This window comes from Fusarium vanettenii, assembly GCF_000151355.1.
Source record: "Fusarium vanettenii 77-13-4 chromosome 2 genomic scaffold NECHAsca_18_chr2_1_0, whole genome shotgun sequence".
NCBI classification, from domain to species: Eukaryota; Fungi; Ascomycota; class Sordariomycetes; order Hypocreales; family Nectriaceae; genus Fusarium; species Fusarium vanettenii.
In genome coordinates, this window is record NW_003315867.1 from 2,286,370 (window position 1) to 2,313,399 (window position 27,030).

General features: G+C 51.1%; 11 protein-coding genes across 11 annotated transcripts; 6 read left to right on the top strand and 5 right to left on the bottom strand.

Annotated features, from left to right (window-relative positions):
- Nucleotides 1–208: 208 nt before the first annotated feature.
- Nucleotides 209–1,341, top strand: NECHADRAFT_32337 (uncharacterized protein; the record flags this gene model as incomplete). The annotated part of the gene is made up of 2 exons (XM_003046012.1): nucleotides 209–704; nucleotides 755–1,341. The coding sequence occupies 2 exons, from the start codon at nucleotides 209–211 to the stop codon at nucleotides 1,339–1,341; spliced, it is 1,083 nt and encodes a 360-aa protein (XP_003046058.1).
- Nucleotides 1,342–1,438: 97 nt separating this feature from the next.
- On the bottom strand, nucleotides 1,439–3,663 carry NECHADRAFT_76519 (uncharacterized protein; the record flags this gene model as incomplete). Its single annotated transcript, XM_003046590.1, has 12 exons — nucleotides 1,439–1,464; nucleotides 1,617–1,702; nucleotides 2,040–2,139; nucleotides 2,185–2,262; nucleotides 2,311–2,371; nucleotides 2,425–2,541; nucleotides 2,599–2,697; nucleotides 2,744–2,840; nucleotides 2,896–3,065; nucleotides 3,286–3,325; nucleotides 3,357–3,409; nucleotides 3,661–3,663. 12 exons carry the CDS (start codon nucleotides 3,661–3,663, stop codon nucleotides 1,439–1,441), a joined length of 930 nt encoding a protein of 309 aa, XP_003046636.1.
- Nucleotides 3,664–4,299: 636 nt separating this feature from the next.
- Nucleotides 4,300–5,148, top strand: NECHADRAFT_76520 (uncharacterized protein; the record flags this gene model as incomplete). Its single annotated transcript, XM_003046013.1, has 1 exon — nucleotides 4,300–5,148. The coding sequence occupies one exon, from the start codon at nucleotides 4,300–4,302 to the stop codon at nucleotides 5,146–5,148; it is 849 nt and encodes a 282-aa protein (XP_003046059.1).
- A 766-nt stretch (nucleotides 5,149–5,914) lies between these two features.
- NECHADRAFT_91096 (uncharacterized protein) lies at nucleotides 5,915–6,975 on the top strand (the record flags this gene model as incomplete). Its single annotated transcript, XM_003046014.1, has 3 exons — nucleotides 5,915–6,433; nucleotides 6,502–6,727; nucleotides 6,785–6,975. The coding sequence occupies 3 exons, from the start codon at nucleotides 5,915–5,917 to the stop codon at nucleotides 6,973–6,975; spliced, it is 936 nt and encodes a 311-aa protein (XP_003046060.1).
- Nucleotides 6,976–8,554: 1,579 nt separating this feature from the next.
- Nucleotides 8,555–9,637, bottom strand: NECHADRAFT_33177 (uncharacterized protein; the record flags this gene model as incomplete). Its single annotated transcript, XM_003046591.1, has 1 exon — nucleotides 8,555–9,637. The coding sequence occupies one exon, from the start codon at nucleotides 9,635–9,637 to the stop codon at nucleotides 8,555–8,557; it is 1,083 nt and encodes a 360-aa protein (XP_003046637.1).
- A 1,086-nt stretch (nucleotides 9,638–10,723) lies between these two features.
- Nucleotides 10,724–12,234, bottom strand: NECHADRAFT_76523 (uncharacterized protein; the record flags this gene model as incomplete). The annotated part of the gene is made up of 4 exons (XM_003046592.1): nucleotides 10,724–10,888; nucleotides 10,946–11,037; nucleotides 11,122–11,462; nucleotides 11,510–12,234. 4 exons carry the CDS (start codon nucleotides 12,232–12,234, stop codon nucleotides 10,724–10,726), a joined length of 1,323 nt encoding a protein of 440 aa, XP_003046638.1.
- Nucleotides 12,235–13,150: 916 nt separating this feature from the next.
- On the top strand, nucleotides 13,151–14,626 carry NECHADRAFT_12886 (uncharacterized protein; the record flags this gene model as incomplete). Its single annotated transcript, XM_003046015.1, has 1 exon — nucleotides 13,151–14,626. A coding segment is annotated over one exon (1,476 nt), but the record flags the coding sequence as incomplete, so codon positions are not given.
- Nucleotides 14,627–15,032: 406 nt separating this feature from the next.
- On the top strand, nucleotides 15,033–16,384 carry NECHADRAFT_76525 (uncharacterized protein; the record flags this gene model as incomplete). The annotated part of the gene is made up of 3 exons (XM_003046016.1): nucleotides 15,033–15,629; nucleotides 15,672–15,903; nucleotides 15,969–16,384. The coding sequence occupies 3 exons, from the start codon at nucleotides 15,033–15,035 to the stop codon at nucleotides 16,382–16,384; spliced, it is 1,245 nt and encodes a 414-aa protein (XP_003046062.1).
- Nucleotides 16,385–18,354: 1,970 nt separating this feature from the next.
- On the bottom strand, nucleotides 18,355–19,302 carry NECHADRAFT_76526 (uncharacterized protein; the record flags this gene model as incomplete). The annotated part of the gene is made up of 2 exons (XM_003046593.1): nucleotides 18,355–18,545; nucleotides 18,930–19,302. 2 exons carry the CDS (start codon nucleotides 19,300–19,302, stop codon nucleotides 18,355–18,357), a joined length of 564 nt encoding a protein of 187 aa, XP_003046639.1.
- An 889-nt stretch (nucleotides 19,303–20,191) lies between these two features.
- NECHADRAFT_34160 (uncharacterized protein) lies at nucleotides 20,192–21,573 on the bottom strand (the record flags this gene model as incomplete). The annotated part of the gene is made up of 2 exons (XM_003046594.1): nucleotides 20,192–21,103; nucleotides 21,160–21,573. The coding sequence occupies 2 exons, from the start codon at nucleotides 21,571–21,573 to the stop codon at nucleotides 20,192–20,194; spliced, it is 1,326 nt and encodes a 441-aa protein (XP_003046640.1).
- Nucleotides 21,574–23,708: 2,135 nt separating this feature from the next.
- Nucleotides 23,709–24,354, top strand: NECHADRAFT_76528 (uncharacterized protein; the record flags this gene model as incomplete). Its single annotated transcript, XM_003046017.1, has 4 exons — nucleotides 23,709–23,725; nucleotides 23,868–23,960; nucleotides 24,031–24,155; nucleotides 24,215–24,354. 4 exons carry the CDS (start codon nucleotides 23,709–23,711, stop codon nucleotides 24,352–24,354), a joined length of 375 nt encoding a protein of 124 aa, XP_003046063.1.
- Between the last annotated feature and the right edge of the window lie 2,676 nt (nucleotides 24,355–27,030).

Genomic DNA, 27,030 nt, shown 5'->3' on the forward strand with positions numbered 1-27,030 from the left:
CATTGTTTCGTGGTCAAGCATGGCTCTCGAGTTTTATTATCTACTCCTAGCTCCAAAACCGGGATACAAGGTGATCATGCCCCAAGCGAGATACGTGTTTAAATAGACAAGAATTTGGTTTAGAAGCTGCTTCGCTAATTCTCGGTCACTGTCACCTTCATCATCCCATCCATCAAACAAAACACCACCAGAAAAAAGTACGCACAGTATGTCTACAACAGAGAACGAGCAGCTCCCCGCCCTTCCTTCGGACCTCACGGCCGAATGGTTCGGAGCCAAGCTCGGCCACGAGGTCAAATCTGTGGAGAACACGCGCAACATCTGGGGTACTGCATCCAAGCTGTTCTACACCATCACGTACGAGCATGAGAGCAGTGAGGAGAGGCCGAAGCACGTCTGCGTCAAGGGCGTCTTCGACCCCAAGATGATTGAGGCTCAGCCTTGGACCGTCAGCCTGGCCCAGCGCGAGGCCGACTTCTTCACAAAGGTTGCGCCTTCGGTTCACCACATGCTGTTCCCCAAGGGCTGGTGGAGCGGCACGAGCGAGAAGCAGGGCATCGCCATCATGAAAGACCTGGCGAGCGAGGGCTGCACATTTCCCCCAGAGGTCGCAGCGTACTCGGTCGAGCAGGTCAAGAATGGTGTTGAGCAGCTGGCTGGTCTTCACGCGCAGTACTGGGGTCAGAGCCAGGACGACCACCCCTGTAAGAACCCCCTTTCTTCTACTCTGAGTAAATGTCTAACGTGGAGATAGGGATCTGGAACAACTATGACCCAGCCATGAAGTTCATGTGTGTGCCCTGGGATGAGGTCGTCCGCAGACCTGGTCGTCCTCAGCTGCCCGAGTACCTCATGGACGGAACACGGTGCAACGAGGCTCTTGACCGATACTACGCTGAGCGTAACCCCCGTTTCAGGACCCTTCTCCACGGAGACACGCACATTGGAAACATCTACTTCACGGTTGATGGTAAAATTGGCTTCCTGGACTGGTCTGCCTTCCACTTTGGCTCTTGCTTCCACGACGTCGTCTACCACATGACGGCTGTGCTGAGCGTCGAGGACCGACGAGCTCACGAGATGGAGATTCTTGATCACTACCTCGAGACGCTGCACCGTCTTGGCGGACCCAAGTTTGACCGTCACAACGACCCCGAGGTCATGATCGAGTATCGTCGCTCCTTCATGACAAATGTCATCTGGCTTATCTGCCCAGATGGCCTGCAGAGCAAGGAGCGTATTGAGACTCTTTGCGAGAGGACTGTTGCCACTTATAATGACCACAAGGTTATTGATGTTATTCTTAACCAGCCCAAGCCGGAGCCCAAGGTAGAGTCTTGAGTGAGACATACAGTGTCTCGTGAGGTTCTATTGATGTATGGGAACGAAGATATGTAAATAGCACTCGTATCAAAGCATGCCTAGTCATTTATGATTTTCACTCAATTGTCTCTATGGAACCATCTGTGATTCATTGTCCAGTATCGATAGTGAGTGCCTTCAACCTAGGTCGTACTCAACGAGACAGGCTAGCTCAGTCAGGAAACTATTGTCGCCCCCTTCTACTAGGAGTTTCAAATTCTGCAAAGGGAAAGCAGAGCCACACGGGGACATACATAGACGGGCCGACATGGTGCTGACGTTATGCTGAGTATCCTGGCTGCCAAGGGCCTGGACATGGGTGAAGACCACGTACGAAAGACTATTTACTGCCTGTACTAGTATGCTGACAAGGAATAATTCCTTCTATGGAACCCTTTTATCTTGTGTACGAAGTTTAAACGGTAGGCCTGACTTGCTGCATGGTCAGACACTGGAATTGTTTCAAGAGTCGGTTCGTCTGAATTTCACGCCAGTATCCCCAGACATTGTAACAATCAAGACATCAGATCAATGCCGGTGGATGATGGAGATGCTCTCACAATGGTTCGATATTCCCCTTGCTAGGTACGCTTGTTCTCTATGCTTGACCACCGCTTGACTATAGTCAATTTTGACTATCAAGCCCCAGGCTCATGTCACTCATCATCCCGACTTACCTTGGAACCTTGGTCAAGTTTCGTCCGACGGGCAGCGTCATAGATTTGTTGCATCTTCTGGGTATACTTGACGACTTCTTCTTCTTGGTCACTTGCGATCCTTATCATGGCGTTAATGAGATTTGAAAGCATCATATTGACTCACCGGCATATTCGCTGATCAAAATGAGAAATTCACTCGTCTTCAGCGCGGATGCATCCACTACGGATGTGCAAACGAGATCTGGAAGAGTTAAATATGCAACAGGATTTCCGTACTGGAAAGACTCACAGCCCAGGACGCTTTCGTATTTATCACTGAAGCCCTTGCCAGCAAAGTTCCAGCGCCATAGCTAGTGTTTGTGAGCACTCATGCTCACTTGATGCGGCAAAAAATACGACATACCATGACATCGAGGCGTACAACGGTGTTGTGCATCACGTAAATGAAATACTTCTCCTCTTTGTGTTGGCCGGCATCGGTCCTTTCCGTAAAAGGCCCTAAAGCAGAGGTGACGACCTTCTATCAAGCGAGTAAGTGATTTGCTCGTATTTCAAAGAGACAAGCAGAAGAGCGAACCTTGAAGCCCTCCATGACGGCGTCTTCAGTGTTGGATCCGCCAGTCCCGATTTTGAAGAAGTCATCGATGGCATCGCTGATGCTTTTGTTGGGCTTGCCCTTTAATTGGTGTTTTTCTGAAAAGAACTCCAGGTCGATCACATACCGCATCCTTGACTATCAAGTTGTTGTATCTCCTCTTCCGAAGGGCTCGGATGCCAGGTACATCTGTCTTTTGAGTCGTATCCGGATTCAGGAACTTGCTGTGAGAGTTAAGCTATTTGCTTTCGTGTTTCTGGGGCGGACCTTGGTACTTACTCATCGAGCTTTGCTTCAAATTCGTTCAGACTCGAATTGCACAACTGCATGAGCACGTCGAGGTCTTGCTCCACCTTTTCCCTTGCCTTTTTGTCAGCCAATTTGAAGGATGAGCGAACTGTTGTAATGGCCTGGCCCATCTTGATGGTTGGTGATTTCAATAGTTTAGACTGGATAATAGTGGCACAGAGAGTTGATGTTTGTGAAAGCAGCCGAAAAACTTGCTTCTTACTATAACAGCGCAACCTGTCGCTCTTAACTCTAAACGGTGGCAACTCCCACGGTTGATGCAAAAGAGTCCAGCCTATCATATCCAGACAATCCCCAGAGCAGAGTGGTCATATGGGGGGAAGAAGCGGCACTATTACGGACCGTCTGTTTTCAGCTGACCATCGCGCGGCCTGATCTACAAGAGCTGGAGTCTAGAAGCCTATATATTGAAGACGTGCAGATTGACTTACCTCATATAGAAGACGGCCGCGCGGCGAACTCGAGGAGGCTTAGCGCGACTGGACTATTGATCTGGGGCAGAGTTTGGCTGGGCCGTTGTCTCACTTCAGCCTAGCGCCAGGTTGCTCAAATGAGTGTATGCATTTGGTTAAAAGTAGCCGAATAAAGGTGGTACGGGTGGTGCTATGTCTGGAACGGGACTCACGAGGCTGATTCTATGAGCCAAAACTGGCCGACTTGGCACTCTGGATCATTTCGCCTTGCTTCATGAACAATCACCGAGTATTAAAGCCATCTGCAAACTCTCAAACTTACCATCTTTAAAAACCTTGAAACGTTGGGTAATCACCAATCAACTATGGCCAATCCCTAGGATAACTTCCAACCTATCGATGGCCAGGGCTAGCAAACATTGGTACGCAAAAGGTTGATTACTTCGTCTCATCTTAGGCTGCACTGACTTAATACTTGTCAGTTTTTACTCAACCAAGCTAGAGGCCTATCCTTCCTTTGGACTCAATCAACCAGGAAATCAGCAGCTGGCTTGGTAGAAAGCCTAGAAACGTGTTCAGCAGCAACCCTTATAGTCATGGCTATACACGCCGCTTTCATCTCAGTGGGCGTATCAAGCTCAAAATAGCGCATTTTCTCCATGACTGGAAAACAACAATATAACGCCACAGACAAACTAGGTTCAGCCTCAACAGAGGTCAAGCCTCCGCCTCGCTCGGTCACAGCCTCAACTGATATGTCTTGGTCTGGCACTAATTGGTTGACTTTCAGCCATTTGCTCAGTGGCTCACTAGTGAATTGAGGCCTCCGTGGACTTCTAACATGAGCTCAACTTCTCAAGTATGGGTATAAATGCCTGGTTGAAAATACCTGCTTTGGCCTTTCGCTCAAGTCCTTCATCCCCACTCCAATATATCATCCTTCACTCACATTTAAAGCAATATGGGCAAGAAGGAGCTTCTGGCATACATACGAGCACCAAACCTAGATTATGAGCCAGACAAGGCAATCCGTCTCGGCCATATCTGGCGAAACCCCCGAGACCCTGGCTCCTTCTGCGGACAACCTCTGGCTATCCCTCGTGGGATGGAAACCAACCATACGTATAAGGCGCCGTGGTTCATTGGCAAAGGCCGCTCGACGCGCGGGTCCGTCGGTGTCTGGGCAAAGTTCCTTCAAGTTGTGGGAGTGACTGCACAGGCCAATTTCAACTGGAATAATGCCGACGACATGGCTCACACCTTTCAGAGGCTAGACACTTATTCCATCGAACCGACACCAGAATACCTCAAGGCGAGCATCGAGGCCGTGGCGGAAGATGCTATCAAGAAGGGGGAACGCCTCTACATGATCACGGGAGTCAAGGTTGCTCGTGGTGCTGTTGGAACCATATTCTCTTCGAGAACTGTCGGCGCCAGGGGTCGGGTCGGCGCCAGCGGTGCTTCCCAGGGAGTTGATGCAGAAGGGGGACCCTACTTTGACGCCTCACGAAACGAATACAGCGGCGTGAGCTACGGAGAGTCGTCTGACTTTGTGTTTGCGTACCGCGTCAGGGAGATTCTCTACCGAAAGGGAGACTACAAGACGAGGGTTGGAGATCATACGGATGCCATGTATGCGGGAGCTGGGGTTCCTCTGGCAGTCGACGTGGGTGCAAGAGCTGGAGATTTTGCGATCTGTGTCGGTAATGCTGAGCTGGAGAGTGTTGATGTTGGATTTGATGATGAGTTTTCTGACGGGGCTATGTTGTTTATTGATGATGATGGAGAAGAGTGTCTTTTCCTTGCGTAGTAGTTTTTCTTTTTTTTCTTTTCTTTCTTGATGTTACGCCATAGTCCCCCCGTCTTGTATCTTTAAAGTGAGCTTGGTGATGCCTCCATGTCATGCTTGATGAAGATTTATATTCGCTTGTTTATTCTAGTAGAGAGCAAAGCTGGGTATGATAGACACATATACCGTGAATGGTCAGAGCTATTGCCGCTCTCTTGTACACTGAAGCTTCTCGTGTTGGTAGATGACCTGAGGAAAAAGGGAGCCTACGGGGAAACAAAACAAAAGAGCGAACATGACACCAGTTCAGAGTATATACGGGTATCTAGAGAAACCTTGGTTATCAAATGATGCTTAGACCCTGCGGGTTAATGCAAGGCAAATCCCCGACACCGGACGCGTGGCGGACCTGACTACCTAGGTACACCGATTCCCATACAACCCTAATGGAGAAATCTACAGAGAAATCTCGATTTAGTATTTATCCCGAGCTACTGCGGATTTCCGCTGTCCATCTCCGCACTCAGAACATGACGAACCTGTGTCGTGACGAGTTGAGTCCGACACTGCGGAATTCCGCAAAGACGCCAAACCAACATGGGAATGTGCACAGCAGACCGTGTGATTGATGTTTCCACTGGAGGATATTGTAATCAATGCCTTGGTAGAGAATTCCAGCTATAAAAGGTCCTGGTTCTGGCGTTGAGAGCCTGTACCAGTTCCAAATCACCTTCACAGCATTTGCACATTGCTTGGTCTCCCTCTTCTATATCTTCCCTCGCCCAGCATGTCCAACAACCAGGAACCCGTCGGCTACCGTGCCTTCGACGTCACCAAAACCTCACACAAGAAATCATATCCTGCCATCTCTCCCTCCAAGCCATCCCTGTCCCAAGCCGGCAAGACTGTTCTCATCACCGGCGGTAGCGGCGGCATCGGCTTCGCGATTGCTCGTGCATTCGGCGAAGCTGGTGCAGAGAAGGTCATAATCGTGGGTAGAGAGGAGGCCAAGGTTGGCTCGGCGGCAGAGAAGCTCAAGGAGCAGAACCAAGGTTCGGCTACCGTCTTCGAGGGCAGGGCCTGCCAGCTTGCCGACTCTGAGAGCATCGATAAGCTCTGGGACAGTCTCGAGGCAGAGGGAATAAAGATCGATGTAATTGTGTTGAACGCCGCAATGACTGGTCAGTTCGGTCCCATCGAGAGACTTGGTTGGAAGAAAGTGTGGAAGGAATTCGAGGTCAACGTTCGATCGTACCATCAATTCTGTGAGCGACTGCACCAGAATGCCAAGAATCAGGGAGGCAAGGTAAGTTCTTTGAAGACCAGGGTCCATCTCATCAAGTTTGGTGCTTCGACTAACGCAAATACGTTCAGAGGTTCATCGTCAACGTTTCAACCTCGGCCATCCACGATTTTCCGGCGGCGTCATACGCACCAAGCTACTCCCTTACCAAGAACTCGGCTACTCTCCTGCTTCAGCAGATCGCTAGAGAATGGAAGGCGTCAGATATTCAGATCGTGAGCTTCCATCCTGGCGCACTCCTCACCCCAGGGGCCATGTCCTTGGGACTCGACGAGGCCTCCCTACCATGGGATGACAGTAAGTGAATGTCCAGCAAACCAGGATTCAGCAGAAACCTAACCTTCCTAATTAAAGTCAGTCTTCCTGCGTCTGTTGCAGTGTGGGCTGCTTCCGACGAGGCCGCCTTCTTGCATGGCCGCTTCATCTGGGCCCGCTGGGATGTCGAGGAACTCGCTTCGGGCGAGATTAGAGAACGGCTCGAAAGTGATGAGAAGTTTCTGAGGATTGGGGTCCATGGCCTTGAAGAACCCAAGGAAATAGTGTAATTAGTCGTCTGTAGCCTTGTACTTGATGCAGATGTCATCTAGTAAGCCGGACGTGATCTGTCTTGCCTCAACCCCCATCTCTTGAGTGTTGCCTTGTCCCCCCCAAACCACTCCTCCAAGGCGTCCAAACCGCGATAGGTGGCGCAAATAACCCTGCCCAGCTCGTCAAAGTCTTCAGGGTCAGCACCTTGTGTATCATGACCAAAGGTGGACATGGTGAGCTCAAGCCGGCGGGACGTCTTCCATATCTCCCGCCATTCGGCCGCTGACCTGGCCTCCCAGAGAGCAGCCTGGGCCGTGAAACCAAGCTGGGATACTCTCCCCTCACAATCCCAGCCAAGCTTCAAAAAGGTGTATACGCCCGAGATGGTTTCGGCAAACACTGCCGTCCGTCTCACGCTTTCCTGTCGTATCCAGTCTGTCCATTCGTTTACTGGCCCAAATGGGCTGATTGTTTGCCTCAACTTATCCGCCCATGCCGATAACCGAGCTCCGTCACGCTCTGCCTGAGCTTGTAGGGTTATGTCGCTGGTTGAGAAGAGCCGTATGCATTGGTAGATGAGTAGTGCTTGCACGGGAGGGAGTAGATCAAGCTCTATCGGGGGATTGCAGGCCAAGGCAGCTTCGACTGCATCCACCAGCAGTGATGCTCGCCGCGCAATCTCGGTTTTTACGATTGCCACATTGGCGGGGTTACGCATGGCGTGCAAAGCACTCGCGGCGAGAGCATCCTGGAGTACAGTAGAAGCGCCGACTTGAGTGTGGTGAATAAAGGTTGTGTGACCGGCCTCTGCTAGTGCGCAGGCTTGAGCGGCGAGACGTCTTCCTGCATACTCGGAGCGAGCTTGGAACCTGCTGCCTGTTGTGATGGTTCCTTCGTTAGGGTCATCGAGGATTGATGTTTGCTGTGAAGTACTGTTTGTTGCAGACATGATTCCCAGGTCTAACGGTGAAAGGATTCCCCCATGTCCGATAATATCGCTGAGAAGAGACATCATGGCAGGTGATAACGGCGGAGGAATAGAAGGCGTAGAGTTGGTAGAGAAAAGCATGTAGTTGGTAGCGTCAGGAGTTTCGATCCAAGATGTATCTTGGTATGGCAGACTGGACTCTAAGAAGGCATTGTCAACCGGAACCAATGACAGTGAATTATCACCGCCTTCATTGTTGGATGAACGACTAGGTTCGGGGGCTTCCCAAGGATACACGCAATTAACTCGTCGGGAAATGCATCGTCCACAGCATGGCAGGCCAAGGTCACAACGTCGCTTCGATGCCACACACGCGTTGCATGATTTCCGCCTCGTCGAGAGCTTGGATCGCATATTGAAGAAAGAGAATGAAGTTGTAAATGGGAGCAAGATTAGCGCGACGGAAAGGCACATGTCACGATGATTACGCGATTGGGCCTGGACGCACGGAATGGAATAATGCTGCACCGACCCCAGCTATCTCGTTCGGATTCAGGTTTAAGACGGGATAACTCACTTTCTTCAAAAACCCCAACTCATGCCTCTACCTTCTACCCTTTCATAGAAGTCTTCGACTCTGATTCCCATAGAAGCGAACTAACAGCCACCTACTTCGACTCGAGCGGATGAACCTGAAAGTTGAAAGAGACCGACCCGGTCACGACATTCATACTGTTCCTCCTCTTCAGATAATGGAAAGCATCGAGTCTGCTCCTTTCCTCGGGAGTCCCAATCTTCAACTGCTCAAGAACCTCGGGTACGACGGCATATAGAATCTCGAGATTGCCATCCTCAATCTTGACGGAAATTCCAACTGCGCCCTTGGCACCGAGACGTCGAGTATCTTCAGACTCACGGATGCCCACTCCATAGCACGCATCAGCGCCGACTTTGCCAAACAATTTCCCCCGGTAGCTACTCATGAGCGCAGTGCAGAAACGTCCCGTTCCTCCAACAAGTTCAGGAGATCGTGTCATGGCGTTGAAAACACGTGCGAGGTTTCGAGTTCTCTGCGTCGTCGATAAAGCATCTTTCTCAACCTTGTCGGCAGCTTCTGCAAAGAGGGCATACATGCGTGCCATGTAGAAAAGCGGAACGGCTGGCGCAGGAAGATTACATCCGTCAATGCCCCATTCGACATTCTCAGGGTCAAGAGAAAGTTCCTCGACAATCTTCTTGACCTGGAGCTGCATGGGATGGTCTGGCAGATGATAATCCAAGATATCAGCTCCGAGGCCCTGGGCACCAGCCATCATGGCAACGTGCTTGCCGCTGCAGTTGTTGTAAATACCCGTAGGCTTAAAATCGGCCTTGATCCAAGCTCGGTTCAGGTCATCAGGGATTGCAGGATGGCCACCACATCGAAGATACTCCTCTCCGGCCTTGATCTTGTGAAGCATGGCTCTAGCGCGAGTGACATGGAAGTCCTCGCTGTTGTGGGATGCGCACATAAGAGCGAGATCAGCGTCGTCGAAGCCAGACTTTTCAAAGCCTCCAGTTTCGATGACGGCCACTGCTTGGGCAGGCTTCGCTGCGGATCGCACATGGGTAATTCGGGAAGGGTTGCCGACAGCGAAGAGGATGTTTCCTTCAACATCAGTTACAGCGATGTGGACGCCATGAGTGTTTTCGATGATGCCACCTCTGTCGGTGACGACGCAATCTCGGTCAATCTGTGTGGTCCGAGTCATGCCGGGGTGTTGAGAGCAGAAATTCGTGATAGAGTTGTTGAGTATATCACGGGATGAAGTGATGAGATCTTGTCCAGCTCAGACGCAACATGTTGACGCCAAGTAGTGCTGTACTGCTTCTTGTGAATTTGTTTACAGACGACCAAGTCGAATATTTTATCTTATTTCGAACGCGAGCCACTTTGCACAGGTTACATCAAGTCCCGCCGTGAAAGGAAGGTAAAAACACACCGCCTCTCAACTACCCCTCTCGGTGAATGACTCCAACTTTGAAGGATCGTTGGACAACTGGGCGCTGGCAACTCCAGATCAACCAACACGCTGCGTTTGACAACTAGTTACTGCTTACAGTGGGTAACGTTAACTCAATACCAATCGCAACAGTTTTTCCAACCGTAAACTTCCTTCGAAATCTCTTTGGTGCGTGTGGGACAGTTAATTCGATTGGCTCAATGCAACAATGGCATCATATCACAAATATGACTCAGGAGTATCGATGAGTCAAGTGACTTGCCTCTGCTGATCTAGATTCTCGAAAAGTTTCCTAAAATGGTAATGGATTTATGCTTTCCTTGCAAGATAGATCTACTGCATAATCCTCTTCGGCCACTCGCTTGATCAAGAGGGGAACCATGTTCAATCGTCTCAACTGTGATGTCTTTTTTTTTTTAATTCTTGGCTCACTTCACCGCCTTTCCAATTATGAGTTAAGATCATTCGAAACCAGCTTTGTAGTCGGCTCGGAAAGAGATGCAGACAGGTCAGGTCGTTTACCACTCTGAAGGCATAGCTCACAGTACTTGAATCACTGACTTCACGGAGCCGTATCACATGATAAAGCCTGGGCTTAGACACCTCCCCACTGATTTATCTCACTGGAACTTGTTTATTCACCCCTCCACGCTTATTAAGACGTAGAATTTACACCGTTCGATAGCGTCAACTTGTCGAACCCCCTTACGAGAACCTCTTTTCCGCCAGCCAGGAAATTTCAAACTGAATATCAGGCTGGGCCTCCCTATACAGTACATTCTTCCCAAACGCCATCTTAAAGTTGTAGGCCGCCTCTTCGTCCGTAATGATCTTCTAGGGGATGCCGTTGGCCTCCACGGCCTCGACATAGAGTTGAATCTCGCATGACCGCTCTAGCAGTTCAAACATGAAACCCACCTCATCAACCGTCTCGCCGCATGTGAGCAAGCCATTTTTCATTGGAATTGCGGCCTTATTACTTGAGCCTAAGGCTTGTACCTCAGAGATCATGTCCAGATAAGCAAGTACGCCCATAAGAAACAATCGAAATCACACCATGATGATCTTGGATCGCACTGCCCCGTTCCCAAACAGACCCTCTGAGCGAATAAACCCCTGTTCATCATCAACGACAATGGCAACTCCCACTGTTCTCCAGAATTCCAGTGATATCCCTGTTCCTGTCATGTCTTCTGGCACAAGCTCAAGGATGAGGCCTGTTGGGCGCTTACCAATGCCCATTTGCAGATAGAGCAGCCTGACGTTCTCTCCGGGTTCATCTATATCCAACCTCCCGTGGGCAAAAACATGCTCGTCTTCTCCTCTTCCATAACTAGCTCCAGCTACAAGTTTAAACGGGAAAAACTTTTCGACATCATTAACAGTCTTGGCTTTGGCAACTGTTGAGATAGGCCGCACCCAGGCCGTGACCTCGAGGCTCTGGTACGCTTCGCTTCCCCTTTGGCAGGATTCGAGGATTGAACGAGACGTGTCCGTCCAGCGCACTCCATGACCAGCTCGGTGCACGAGAGGCATCGTGCCTCTTGGCTTCTCCGAAAGGAAAGAAGAGTTCCTTTCATCTTGTTCCTCCACATTCCTGCGAATCCGATGTATTCCCACTTAGTGGTACTCATCATCTCCTCTGCCACGCTCTGGATCGCGATGAGCTTGTCCTTGCCTTTGGTTAGGTTTCGTGGACAATACTGCGTTAGACACCACTGCCAAAACCCATAAAGTGTATCCAAAGATGTCGAGGGATCTCGGGGCCAGAGTATTCTGGTCATCAGGGCGTAGTGGGCAACTGGTTCGTTCTCTTCCGACTTGATGCAGGAGCGGCATTCAAAGAAGATCTTGTTGCGGCAAAAGTGTATCAGCCTCGTTGAGAGGCTTCTCTCCTGCATTGTCCAGGCCCTGGTGTTCCACTTGGATTCGTTGATTGCGTATGTCGGGTACGAATCTTGATAGTTTTCGCGACAGGAGATGACCATGTACTTGTCTCGGCCATACCCAGATGGTAGACTTTCTTGGTCATGCTCAAGAGAGTAGTGAACTTTTGCTGCCAGAGTCTTTTTGAAGTCGCGTTCAAGGAATCCATCATGCGTTGACGTGGCTGAAGTTGCGACGATTGTTACCACGGCGTGGCGATACACGAGGTGCATCTTGATAGCCTCCCGCTTCCAATCATCGGCCGAGTCTTGGATGATGCAAAGTGAGTCGATCCAAAGATATGGGATCCCGAGTCGGATGCATACCCGTGCCACATCAGCAAAGTTGCTAGGTAGGTCGGTCGGGCACCAGTGATTTGCATGCTTTGCAAGGCCACTCTGCTGGTGACTCAAGAACATCTTGAAGTCTTTGAGGATCCATTGTCGCCAAGGCCTTTGCTTCTTCTTCTGTTGAACTTGACTATGCTGCCTTGTTGAGTGAATTCATGGTCGTGAGGGGTCATTAACCTCAGGCCAAGTTCAGCCAATGGTTGAAACGTGCACGAATAGCAATGCGGCCAAGGTTTTGTTAATTTCGACTGAGGATAAGTTACCAAGTAGTCATCTTGTGGTCTTATCAATGTATCTCAGCTGAAAAACTCTGAGTCTGGACAAGTCGCCATCAGCCCGCCACAGCATTCGTAGCCTTTTCCTTATTTCTCGCACGGAGCGGCCCGTAGTTTAGCTTCGGGTAGGTAGCTCATACGTAGTCTAGTTCATGGAAGCTAAACTCAGCTCGTCTCAGGCAGTGGTATGTGACTGTGAGTCTACCTCCATTTAACCTTGTCAAAACCAATAATCACAACATGGTGAGCCTGGGGCTGGCTGAAATTCGTAACCGTCACCTCAATGTTTCAGTGCAACTGAGGGGTTCAACTCGCGTGTAGATCACCGATTGGGCACAGCGTTTTGTGGCGTGGCCAGAAGTTGTTCTTCGCCTCGGTCTAGATCGAACTATTGAGTAAACCCTGGTCACTTGGCTATGCATTCTCACCATGGCCTCCGCGCCGAGATTTTCATAGACCCTGGATACGAACAAACACAGTATTGAGAATGTGACAGTTGAGACATGGCCCTTTATCAGACTAGTATCACTTATGACTATAAATAAGTGTTGTTTTCCCAGGCCTCTTCCACTCCAAGGTAAGCACCTACAATCTCAACCGTTTCTACTCTGACCACACACATTTTCCCTCTCATATTGTTCCCAGCCATGACACAAGCACAGGACCAACAGAGCTTGCTTCACCTTGGCATGGAACAAGTTGGCTGGTTCAAGTCCAAGAAGATCCCTGTGCACACTCCCGGAGAAGTCGAGTATGAGAGAGCCGTCGCAAACAGCAACCTCTTGTACCGCTTCGCGAGACCGGCCTGCGTTCTCCAACCCGAACACAACTCTCACATCCGTATCATCATCGCCCGTGCCAAGGAGAAGAAGCTGCCTGTTTGCATCAAGAACGGCGGCCACTCTTATGCGGGCTTTTCCACCATCAATGACGGTCTCTTAATTGATCTGGTCAACATGAAGAGAGTTGACCTTGATATGGAGAAAAAGACCGTCACGATGCAAGCCGGTGCTCAATGGGGTCATGCATACAAGGAGCTCATCAACGATCATCACGATGGGTGGGTCATCAATGGCGGGCGATGTCCTACTGTCGGAGTGAGCGGCTTCACCCTCGGCGGCGGCCTTGGCCCTTTTACTCGAAGCTTCGGAATGGGTAGCGACACCTTGCTCGAGGCCACCATAATCACAGCTGCTGGGGAGACTGTCACTGTCAAGAATACTGGCAACACAAAGAAGGAGGAGCAAGATCTCTTCTGGGCACTCTGCGGTGCTGGTGGTGGCAACTTTGGTGTTGTCGTCGAACTCAAGATGAAGCTTCAAGAGCTGCACGGGAAGGATGTTGTAGCCGGGAGGTTTACGTGGTCACCTAAACACTGCGAAAAAGCCCAAACTGACTTTATGGACACAATGGTCAAGTTCTACACCACCAACTGGCCCAACGAGATGACCATCGACAGTTCATGGCTATGCGATCTCAAGGATGGGAGAGAAGACCCTGCAGTTCGGTTCCTGGTTTACTACAACGGCACCGAAGAGGAGTTTGATAAGCTGATTGATGAGCATCTCGGAGGTGTCAAGGAGAACGGGGAAGAGAAGAAATTGCCAAAGCAGCTGAAGAGACGTACACTGCAAGAAAAGTCGACGAGGTTCCTTCATGAGACGCTTGTCTCTCAGTGGTCAGAGGAGACCATCAGGGCGTTCCCCTCGAACCCAAGCTACAAGATCTACACATCGTTTGTCTTTGGTAACAAGAAAGACGAGATCCAAAAGATTACCGAAATCATCAAGACAGAGATGGAGGCATTCAGAAAGGAATTCAAGGGCGAGCAGGGTCTTTTGCAAGTCACATGGATCCATTGCGGAGGCAAGGCGAGCGAGAAGCTGCCCCACGCATCAGCTTATCCCTGGCGTGGAGGCGTCTACCACGCATACATCATGATTGACTGGCAGGAAAAGTTCCTCGAGCTGGACATGAGGGGTTTCTTGGAAAAGATGAATGAGAAGCTGAGGCCCTTCTCTTACTCGAAACGAGCCGCCTTTATCAACTTTCCTGATCCAGCTCTCAAGAAGGACGCCCACGAGGAGGCATACTATGGACTCAACAAGGACAGACTGCGCAAGATCAAGGCCTTTTGGGACAAGGACAACTTCTTTGGCTGGTCTCAGGGTGTCCAACTTCCAGAGAAGGTGGTGCATCGCGAAGGGGATGAGTGCGTTGACGTGGCCGGTCATGAAGAGTTCCTGGAGGCAAATAAACTGGTGGACAAGATTGCCAAGGGTCAGTGGGAGACCTTCTCAGCGCCACCTATTAACGCGCTCGTCGGGGGTGTTCAGGGTGTTACTGGCTTTGCGTTTTGAGTCTGAGACAAGGGTGTTGATCTCATTGACGGGGTAACCAATTGTTAGAAACATCAAAGAGATGGTACCAATAACAATGCTGGTCAACGGGCAAACTGTCTTGGCGTCAGAGATGGTAGAGTGGCGCATCTGCCACCAACAAACAACAATCTTCCCAACCCCTCACAGATGAACCAACTCCAGCTTCGTCAATAATTTCCCCGTCTCTCTCTCTCTCAACTTGATTCTCAACATGTTGCGTCGATTTTCACGTCGTCTAATTCCCTACTTACGTGCCGCTAGCCTGCGAATTCTCTCTGTGTGGCGACTTCTCCTCTTTGCCTTTGTCACTTGGACTCTCTTTGATACTCTACTCATCCATCGCCGACTTGATGCGGCTGCACAAACTTACTCAAAGCCACAGAGCCCTGTCCGGGTGTACATTGCGAGTCTGCACTGGAATAACGAGCGCATCCTTCGCGACTCCTGGAATCAGGGTCTTCTCGATCTTGTATCAGTTCTCGGTCCCAGCAATATCTTTGTGAGCATATACGAGAGCGGCAGTCGGGACGGCTCCAAAGATGCTATTGGCGAACTCGACAAGGCGCTGGGGGTAATGGGAGTCTCACGGAATATCACATTAGACAAGACTACGCACGCCGATGCCATGACTTCACCACCTCTTGAGCCTGGAAATGGCTGGGTTGAGACGCCGCGTGGAAGAATAGAGCTTCGCAGGATCTCATACCTTGCCCGACTACGGAACATGTCTCTCCAGCCCTTGAAAGAAATGGCTCGGAATGGGATCGAGTTTGACTATGTTCTGTTTCTCGGCGACGTCGTGTTTACTGTATCTGCTGTCCTAATCATCCACTACGGGGAGAACTAACAGATGCAGGTCCCCGACGTGCTTGCACTACTTAACACAAACAATCGCGATTACGCAGCAGCATGTTCACTAGATTTCAGCAAACCCCCTCAGTTTTACGACACATTTGCACTGAGGGATGTCGACGGTCATGAGCATGCGACACAGACGTGGCCATACTTTCGGTCATCCAAGTCGAGAGCTGCCATGAAACGAAGCGAACCTGTTCCTGTCAGCAGCTGCTGGAACGGTATGGGTAAGACAACCCTCATGTCCCTGGACTGGACCCTTCAGTAAGAAGCTAACTGGCGCTCTCTTCAGTCTTTATGCCTGCGGCTTCATTTGTTGGTGATCACGGGCTTACCTTCAGAGCCATCGATGACTCTCTCGCAGCAAAACATCTCGAGGGCTCCGAGTGTTGCCTCGTCCATGCTGATAACCCAGAGTCAGAGACAAGAGGTGTTTACCTTAATCCCAATGTCCGTGTCGGATATGATCGCCGTGCTTATGAGCTGGTTCACTCTAGCGGATCCTGGCTCACTTACACTCAGATCTTGTACGGCCTGTGGAAGAATAGGCTAACGAGGTGGTTCACGACACCGCGGTTCAAAGAATGGTGGGTTTGGAGTTTGGAGCGCGAGTGGCAGAGGCAGAATCCTGGCCGTAGTGAGAACGGGATGATGTGCGTCATCAACGAGATGCAGGTGCTTGTTCATAACGGTTGGGCTCATGTTTGAATTATGGTTTCGGATAGGCAGACTGGGCCAAATGTTGATTTCAAGTTCATTCAATCACAGAGTTGCTTGTTCATGGCAAAATCTCCTCGGAAAAGAGTAGAGACACATGAAGCTTGTCCGATGTCATCCGTACTTGACCATCACCGTAGTTCCGGCTACCAACATGTTTTTCTTTTTACAATCAACTCTTCGATAGTCAATTGTATCATACTCCTTCAAGAAGCCTCCTCCTTGAATGGTCAGACATGAGCCTCGAGACCCACCGCTCTCAGTTTAGAGTTGCAGAACTGAAGCCCCTAGGTCTACCAAGTAAGGCAACTTTGAAGTCGTCGAGGGACTATCGAAGGAGAGACTGCTTGAGAGTGTTCCTTAGATTAACTGCAATTTCTCTGAGGGAGATTTTACTGAGAAGTGCGTTGGCGTTTAGCAATTCTACGGCTTGTCAAGTTGCTAAACCGCGCGAAGCAGTGGGAGCTCAGGGGTGATGGCAGATTTTCCAGAGTCTCGCGTCAGAAATAAGCACAAAATCCACATTTAGGCTGACTCAAAGAACAAAAGTTGAGCCTATATTCATCAAGTTCAATCGAGACAATTCACAGGCTGGATAGTTCTCACGGTATCATCTAGTTGACCCAACCAGGAGACCTGAACACAACGCATTACCCGCAGCAGGCAGAAGCAAACACTCCTTGAACACTTGACCAATCACACAGCTGAAGGATTCCAGTCCATCTGTTGGTTCATCGTCGGCATTTCTTGCAGACAATCTTGGTGGTGTGGGGTTTGAGCCCTGGTTGTGCTCGGGAGGAACACATTGGATCGTTGGATCTGTGCTCCGATTCGTCTAGAGGCAGTCTCAGATAGATGTATTTTCGCTTCATATATGCTGATTAGCCTGTTGGCGTTTCGAGGCTGTCTGCAGCCAGTTATCAACCGAGCAGGTTGTGTCAATGGTTCATGAGTTGAGGGTGACATGGCGTACGATGACAGGATTTAAAGATGTTTGAATCTTACTTGAGACTTAGGTCATAGCGCATGTTTTCTTTGTTCGGGCTATCCCTCAGGTATAATCAGTTCAGTCAAGGCACTTTGTTGAAACAAATAGGTAAGACATAAACTGGTGTCACAAACAGTAACAACATGTGTTTGCTTGATAGAACATGAACACTCATTATACGTTATGGAGAGTATTAGGCGGTAAAACACCAAAGTAAACCATGAATAAGAAATCTGCTTGACAGAACATGAGTGAGAGTTTTTTATCTTCCAAACCTTGACATCAGTGTACATAGGGTAGGGCCTCTCTCTGCCACCTCATCTTGGATCGTACGGTAGGACGTATAGACCATTGGTATCTAATTAGGTGTTGTACGTAGAATCACAGACTCTTAATTGAAGTACCAATGGAGCTGATGTCTTTCTTCCAACTCTGAAGAATGTTCTTTTCCTCAGTTACAGACAACACCTTCATGTCCACTCAATCCCTTTGGCAGCTATTCACACTCAAATCTACCAACGGCCACAATGACACTCAAGGTGTGGTATTGCCCCATAAAACAAGACAGGGGTCAAGTTCAAAAAACAAACACAATGCCAACGAATTGTGGGCCGCGCAAGCATATACGAAAAGAAACAAGCAAGGCACCGATCAAGATCCATCTCAAAAACACGCCCAAATCTCGGTGTACGACTCATGACAATGTTCAGCCGCATGCCGGAAAAATAGATTAAACTAATACCTGTCTGTCTCTGATTCGGACGATATTTGCAGAACCGGTCATTTCCGTAAGGTGTATATATCTACCGGGCTCCACGTGGAGTGTGGCTAATGTAGGAACCCGGCGGGAAGCGATTCATCAATTCCCGTTCATCTCCGTCCGAGCCTTGAACTTTCAGACACGTCGTCTTTCTTCTCCGGCTCCGAAGCGGGCGAGACAAAGAGTCAAAAAGACTGCAAGGCTGGCCTGATTTCATGGCGGCTCGAGCTGCGAGGTGCGGCTGTGGCTGCGGGCGCAAAGGATTGCTTTGCCTGAGAAACCCCATCTACTACCATTTAGTAGACTTCTTTGGTCACGGGAGACGCCAGCATGCGCTTCCTGACTTGTCAATTCGTCAGATAGATCACCTTGTCGTGTGGGACCGGAGAGGCTGAACAGAATACCTAGACATATGTCAGGGATCCAGCTTCAACGCCCGATGCATGCGGCAATTTACAACGGGCATGACGTCTTGTTGTGTGTGAATTGGCTTCTTAGAAGAACTCAGATTCCAGGCGGCCGACCGTTTGCTTTTTGCGGGGGGGGGCTGGACGGAACTTGACGGGCTGAAAGATGTCCAATGTCTCAAGTCAAGGGCCCTTGTTCTTCTTCATCAGCGTTTATGTCGCGCATATGAGCGATTCGCCTCGCCTCGCCTCAGATTCCCGATCCGACGTAGCTGAACGGAGAAAAAAAAAAAAAGTTGGCCTGACTGTGGCAAGGGTCTTTCTGTCTTGTGCGACATGCAACCCTGCAGGGCATCATCTAACATTGGCTGATCGTCTAACCCCTAGATCCTAGCCCCTGCTTTACCCCCACCTCGTTGAACTTGGCGCCTCGGGAGTTGTTCTGGTGTCTGGGGAAGAAGAAGAGGGCCGGTCGAGCTAGGGTGAGTGGGTGTGTGGTGATGTGTCCAGGGGAGGGATCGTTGACGAGATCTTGCCCCTTGTAGCCGCTCACAACCCCCTTGTTTCTAACCCATCCTGCCATCTCATCGCACTTTTCTCCTCCCTCTGCAACCCGATCTGCATCCACCATGATCTGAGCCCGGGATGCTCGGCGGACATGGCATGCCGTGAAGGAATAAGCGCCCACTCCATCTCTGTGCGACAGGAGAGGACCTTTGACACCTTTGACACCCTTTGGCATCCATCCAAGCATTCTAGACCCCCAGATCTGAGACAAGGCAGTCCTTGCTTGCCTGCTTCACTCCAGTCGGCACCTTTCCACTTCCCGGTCCCCATTCGCCCGATCCGCCGAGCACTTTACTCCCATGGCCCCTTTCACTCATTGAAACACGCGTAGATCCAGACACAATTACTCATTTGTCGCGTGAGCTCTGTCTTGGCTTGAGACATGTCACCATCAAAGATCGAAAGATGAGTCTCAGAAACTGACTGGATTGCCGGCTTCAGCCTCTCTCATCAGGCTACCCGAATTCCTCGGCCTCGGCAATTGGCAGCGGAACAAGTCGTCCTCCCCCTTCTCACAGCCCATGGCCTGATCCCACCAAAATGTCTTGGACGTCGTCCCCCATTGAGACACCTGGATGTTCTCGCACAGCATCAACAGCCCCCGGCCCGCACGCCATCCATGCTATGCCATGCCATGCCACTTCGATCCGCGCCGCACGTACCCCGGCTTTTCTGCAGATGGCTTGTAGACACTCGTAGGGCCCTCCTGGTTTTTAGAGGCGGCTGTGGCGGACTCTTTGTTGACCGGATATCCGACCGGATGCACCATGGCACATCATGGACAACTCATGCATTGGCGTCAACGCCATCATCATTAAGATCAACAGTGATGAGCACGACACGGAGTGAAATGTCCGAGGCTACCAGATGTAAAAACAAAGAAAATGTTCAATTTAGTGCTAGATTACAGTACAATTTTGTTGCGCGGGATATAGTAACGATTGCCATGATAGTTCCTTTTTTCATCTTGTTCGTCCCCGCCCGCCGCCAAAAACGCCTGAGGAGTCAATGATATCCAATCCCAATCTAGTATGCCGCAAATCCTCTGTGATATTCGTGCCGGGCCGACCAGCCCCTCATGCAGCATCCTCCACTGTAGGCCTCTTGTATGATGAGCCCTCGTCCGATCCATTAGACACGCTGCCGGAATCGTGGTTGCCCTTTTCCTTGTTGTCCCACACTGAGCTGGCCGCCGTCACCGAGCCGCTGCTGTTGGCGTGCTCCGCCAGCTTCTTGGCAGCCGAGAAGATCGAAAAGTCCTGGGTAATGCTTGTGACGATGCTGTTGCCATCCTGGGTCTCGGTCGTCTTCTGCGTCTTGCTGTGCTTAGTGTCGAGGTTGAGTCGACGAAGGGCCTCGCTGATGCGGTCGCGCTTGGCCTGCTCCGACTCAGGCTCGGGAGATGCAGTCTTCTGCTCCGGCTTGAGGACAGGTGATGGTGGCTCAGCACCGGGATGGCGTCCGGTCTCAAGGAAGCTGGCCTTCTCAGCCTCCTCACGGGCAGTCTCCGCCTTGTGTTGCTTCATCTTCTCATCGAGAGTTTTGGGTGCAGTGGGGTCGGGCACTGGCTTAGGCTCCTTCTTCTCACGACGGGTAAGCTCAACTTCAAGGACACGAGTGCCCATGGGCACCTTGGACTTGAGGCCATTGTCGTCGCGGTCATAGTAGAGGGCCCAGATACCAGGGAGTTCCTCAACGGCGCAGAAGCCCTCCCAGCCTTCGCATGTCATGCGACGGTCCTGCTTGGTGCAGTCAAAAGGGCCGGTAATATGGCCCTCAGTATCGGCACGGACGCCATACTTGACCTGGTAAGTGTTCTTATCGACGTAGATCCAGTTCAGGAATGGAGGGTCATCGCTGATGGTAGTGACAAGGCCTTCGTACTCGGTATCAGGGAAGGGGAGAAAGTATCCTGAGAAGGCATAGCCTTTGCTGACGTTGTTCTTGGGGTCGTGGTTATAGAGCGGGTGCTCATTGGCGATGTAAAGCTACGAGACATCATGTCAGTCATGTCATTGTCAACAGTGTATTGAAGTCAATCTACCTTTGAGTCCTTGAGGACAACCAACTTGTTGTTGATGTCACGACTTCGGATGGAAGGCTTGACACAAGAGACGACCAAGTTGCATCGTCGACCACGATGCTCTTCACGTTTGGACTTTGCCTGGCTCTGTCGGATGGCCTCTTGTGTGCCCAGCATGGCCGGGCACACGGTGAGGGCGAGAAGCATGGGGACGGACATGACGACGGCTTGCGGGTCGTCCTTCTGGACTGCTTCCTTGAGCTTGTCGACTTCCTCGAGGAGTTTTTGCTTGCAGAGACCGCCAAAGAGTTGCTGGAGAGTGCTCTGGGTCGAGTTCTCGGGTGTGTTCTGACTCTGGCTTGAGCTGTCTGGCGTGCTCGGTGGTTGGGGAGTGGAGTTGCAAGATGAGGAGGACGAGGGCGATGGAGACGACATTGATGTCGCCCGGGGTCACGTTTGACGTACGTACGTGAGGCGATATTCACGGCGGCAAAAACAACCCGGGAAAACAAAACAAGGAAGTTGTCTCGAGAGAGTATGCAAGACAAGATGCAGGAGGAGAAGAAGGAGGGAAGACTTCTTCCGGGGTAATCTCTGAAAGAGATTATACAAAAGTGGTACCCTATTTATGGAAGGAGAAGTAGCCAATGAAGGAGCTGAAGACACCCCCAGACACCTGCCTTCCATCGGGAACAAGAGATTTTTGCTATGGAGGCATGTACGTGGACGGGAAGGAGCTGCCCTGGCTGGATCGGGTCCATCATTGGGGAGGCAAGAACTGGGGCTGCGTACAAGAGACGGACATGGTGTCCGGGAGGCGGCCGGTGTTTCCCGATGGAATCATGCCATCCTTAGATCCGAACCGAGCGTATACAATGTACACAAGCGTCAAGCGTTCCACTGACCGTGCTTTTGGTCGTCGAGAAAAGAAAGTTGATGGAATTTGTGGAAAAAGAGAGCCTGACACGCCCAACCCCATGTCCCTCCCATGTCCCTTCCCCGAGTGGAACCTGCCCGCTGCCGGCGTGTGGATGTGGAGGCGGCGCTGATTTCTGGCCAACAATGCGCATGATGCGAAACATCGACGACGGGGATCCCTGCCTTGCCGCAAGCCCATCTCTTGACAACCTTGGCTCAATCGACGATATCCTTGCTTGGGTCTAGGGAGGTTAACCCCTGTCGTCGAGCTAGAGCTCTCCCACCCTTCGAGAAATGCCGTGCAGATTTGTTCAGCCCCCAAGGCGTATACCAAGATCTTGAGAGGGCTAGACGCGGGAGTCAACGGCGGGCAATCGGAAAAGCCGCTCGACTATCGACTGCGGGCCGTCCTTGAGCGAGACAATCGGCCGCCACCGGGTTCATCGGAGGTCCGGAGGAGTTGACCATCGGGAGGGGCCGCTTATACCGCTGTGAGTGCCTGGCTAACAAGCTGCTTAGGCTCTATCCTCGGAGTGCCGCGACATACGTTCCTTGCTAGGCGTCTCAGCCGCCTCGCAATGTAGCTCCCGTGCTGTCCTTGTCGTTCAGTGTCGCCACGGCGTATGCCAACATCGGATGATATCGCGGATACGTGTCACTCGAGTACCCCCCCTCCCTAGTGTCCCCATAGGCCCATCTGTAACCAGCCGTGGTCGTGACCGTGACCCTGCGTCTACGCAAGAGTGAGTCTCTATGATGCTGTGCTTGCTTTGTGTGGTATCTGGTTGCGTGCTTGCTTTGCTCTGCCTGCTCAGGCCGCCACGCCCCCATGCCCTTGCCCATGCTTAACTCTACAGCCGCCGCCCCTTGCTGCCCTGGATCTTGAGCCTGGAAAGGGCGGCAAAGAGATGTTATCGGCCGAGGCCTTGTCGGTTGAGCGCCTCTCGGCGCTCGCAGGGGATCTGGATCGAGGTCAAAGTTGCAATTGAGGCTTCGGCAAGGACCCTCTCTTGTGCGGCTGCGGCTTCGAGATGGAGCTCTCCAGGGGCATGGACGTATGTAGGTCATGGGGGGCTCCAGGGTGTGCAAGGTTCCAAGATGCAACCGAGACCATCGATTGACGAGTGTCGATGCACGCGCGGCATGCCCCAGGAAATTTGACAAGAGCCGCGCAGCTATTCCTAGCGTGCCTCAGCGTGAGACAGCATGGACAACTCATCAAAGTCGTGAGGTTGGTGATGCTGGGTTCTGCTGGTCAAGGTAGCCGCAGCAGAAGCAGCATGGATGTGCCCCCGTCAGGCGGAGCGTCTTTTTCGGCATGTCGTCGAGTTCACCAAGGCGTCCATCGGGATGTTTCGCGGCAATGTGGAACTGGGTGCGGCCTTGTGAGTGTGGCCCTTTGACGCAGCCTGGCAGGCATACGGACAGACGAGACATCACAGAAGACGACACGGACAAAGCAAAAGTCACCCTTGAAGGCTGGGCCAAAATGTCTATATAAGACGACCTTTCCATCGCCCAAGTTCCAATTTCTTTCCTCACCACTCACCATCACATCTTCTCAACAATCATCTACTTGAGCCCCAGCTCCAAACACCACCACCACTTTCAACCACTTTGACAACCTTTGTCCAACAACCCAAACCAGCACAATGTCTGCCCCTACTTCGTAAGCAACCCCGAGTTTCCTACAATCTCCTTCCTTCTCTCGCAATGGCACTGGCAAGCAATGGCTTCTAGCCACCGCTCTGGAGCTGCTTCAGCCTCTACTCTCCAGAGTCTCAACAGCAATGGAGTCTAACACTGATTAGCACTCCCCCTCCTGCCTCTGACTCCCCCATTGCCCAGCCTCCTTCTCCTGCTCCTGCTCCTGCTGCTCCTGCTCCTGCTCCCGCTGCGCCCACGTAAGAATATCATTGATAGCTTGGGCTACCAACTTGAGCAACGCAATGGCTAACACCTGGACATCAACAGTCTCGCTAAGCCCGCCTACGCTTCCGACTCTGACTCCGACGGTCAGGCTCGTGGCGGCCGCCGCGGCCCCAAGCAGCAGTTCGTTGTTCCTCTGCCCACCTCCACCGGCCTCTCTCAGCCCGCTGGTAAGTGATTCGCTCTTCCGAGCTTCTTCGAGAACCACTTTACTGACGAACTCCTGCAGGCCAGCTCCTCAAGGGTGCTACCGACGATGCCGGTGCCCAGAAGTCCGCTGCCCTCCTCGTCGGCATCAAGCTCGACCTTGAGGCTGAGGTCCACCTGACTGCCCGCGTCAAGGGTGACATCGTCGTCGGCCTCTACTAGACGGCGAACTCGTGCTCGCTTGAGTCCATACCTGGTGGATGGTCGCAAGTCAATCAGCATGGGGACATGTGATGATAACGAGAATGGTGAGCACTCTGGCAACGCCCACCGCTATTGAAGGGCAGGCAATTGGAAACCTTTCGGGGTGGATCAGGGTGTCCAAAATGGAAAACTTTCCTTTACTTCTGGACCGGCATATATGAAAATTCTTGTAGCTTAGACAATACAACCTCTTTGCTACCACTTCTTCCTGACATTGGCTTCGCTACCTGACTTGACTGACACTGACATATTCTGAATAACCTCAGCTAACAGCCTCAACTACCTGAGCATTACTAACAAAAAGGTCAAACAAATTGACCCTCACAACCGACTTAATCCTTCCATCTTCATCATTCGACTCTTGTTGGAGGTCTGTTGGACGTAGAATTAAAGCTGACAACCTGACAGGCCCCCATGTCATGCCGAGCCGCTGTCTCACGCTTAGTGGCCCGCGTCCCTGGCCCAACACAACCACACTTATCCAATGCGAGTAAGGCAAGCGATCCAACACGCCATTTTTCCGGTAAAGGTTGCAACGGCCCGTCCAATAGTCGCGATTAAAAAGCAGGAAAAAAAGATCCGATTCAGATCCGATTGAGGAGAATCGACAAAAATTCCCCGGCAGATTCTCAGCCCCGAAGCGAGGTGATGTGTCAACTCACTCGCCATCGAGCGCTAATTGTTCGAGAAGGTTGCACTGCAGCGACCACGTCTACGTTTGCTGTAGCGGACTTTCGGGGAGGATTCATCTTGCGCCCGTCAATGCGTGAACTGCATCGATAATTTCTCGGGGAGTCAACAAAAACATTAAGACATGCAATAACAGCCTCTGCGAACCCGCATCCTGCACGGATACGTGTGTTGTCTCTGTGCTGAGGGGTTTGAGGCTTGTCGGTCCGAACGGGAAAGTGTTTCGGGAGCTGAATCTCGTGCGTTACCAAGTGATCAGATCATGAACTGCATCGGAAGTGTTTCCGGTAGGTTTTTCATGTAATAATGAGATCTTGTTATTGATAAGAGACGCTGAGAAGGGTCCATGTAGCTTTTGATGTGGAATCGCGGGGGAATGTCTACAGTGGGTCTCAAAAAGTAACGACACATTCCGGGTTTCCCCGCTGTATCAGTACCACCACCAAATGAGACTACATCTTCAGCGCCTTATTGCGCAGCCAAATGAGGGCCAGTTGCATCGTATTCTATATCAATCTATAGATAATTGAGAGCTGCATCTTTTGGTGTATCTAATACTTAGTATACCAGCCGTGGGCGCGCACAACAGCCTGCATTCTTCGCTTCATTGAGTTGACTAGGTTATCAATGACTTCCGGCTCAATCTCTTCCCACAGCTCGATCGCAGCTGCAATAAGAGCCTGCTTTGCTTCGTCGGTCTTGGGCATATATGTGAGCTCTGGATATCGCTTGCAAATCCTCTCTTTGAGGATTGCCCATAGGTTTTCTATGGGGTTGAGATCCGGGCTACAAGGCGGCCAGTCTACCACCTCGGCCCTTCGACTCTCACACCACTCATAGATCCAGTCTCGTACGATGTGGGCTGTAAATGTGCTGGCGTTGTCATGTTGGAAGTAACTATTCCTTGTCACAATCCGGGGAAGGTATCGCTGCAAGCATGCGAGGATAATCTGCGCAGTTACTCCGCCGCGAGGGCTTTCTGGATCGCCGGCCAGGGGGACCATCGGGAGGCGCCTGCGATGATTGAAAGCGCTGAAGAACATCTGTGAGTGCCTTGTCGGTCGTACGCGTGTCTGAACATTCCGTCTGAAGAGTCTCTCGTGCTAGAAATAGTCAGAAAAGTCGCAGTTATGAGAAGAACATATACCGGTTTACAGAAGACCCACGTACGCCTCTGGCCCTCTCCTCGAGCGATGATAACCTCATCAGAGAAGGTCCATTTCTCCCAAAAGTCCTCAGCCATATGAACATACCGCCGTGCAAAGCGTAGACGCTTTCTGGCGTTGGCTTCACTAAGGAAAGGTCGAAGAAGAGACTTATAATGCATGATTCCTTCTTTTCGTAGGTATGAGATTAAAGTCGCCCTACAGCAGCTTAACCCAGCTTCCTCAATCAATTCACGTATCTGAAGATGAGGATCTTGGGCAATAACCCTCAAAATTCTCCTTCTTTCCCTCTCTCCAATGATGCGCGGCCGGCCGGACTTGGGTTGGTCCGCGGCACTCTCTTGGTCGCGATATCTTCGTACCACACCGTAAATTGCATGTCGAGAGACGCCCTCTTCCCGCGCGATCTGGGCGGCCGACACGCCCGAATTGTATCTCCAAACAATCCTCGTTCGCGTATGAGGAGAATGATGTCTTTTTGGGGCCATTTGGACGTAAATTGACTGCGTGATGAACGATTGAAGTTGGTGATGATTTTGGTGGAGGTAGAAGTAAAAGCGGGGTACGGGAAAATGTGTCGTTACTTTTTGAGACCCACTGTACCTGGGGACTTGCCTGGATACCCGGCTTATATCCAATACCACCCTCCTATAACTATCCGCTTCTACAGCAACCATAGTTACTGATAGACCTGGCTCTATCCTCCCAATCACGGCTTTCGCGTTTAGAGAAATAATATCACCAAGACATTATACATTGAGACATCTGGGAAGATAGA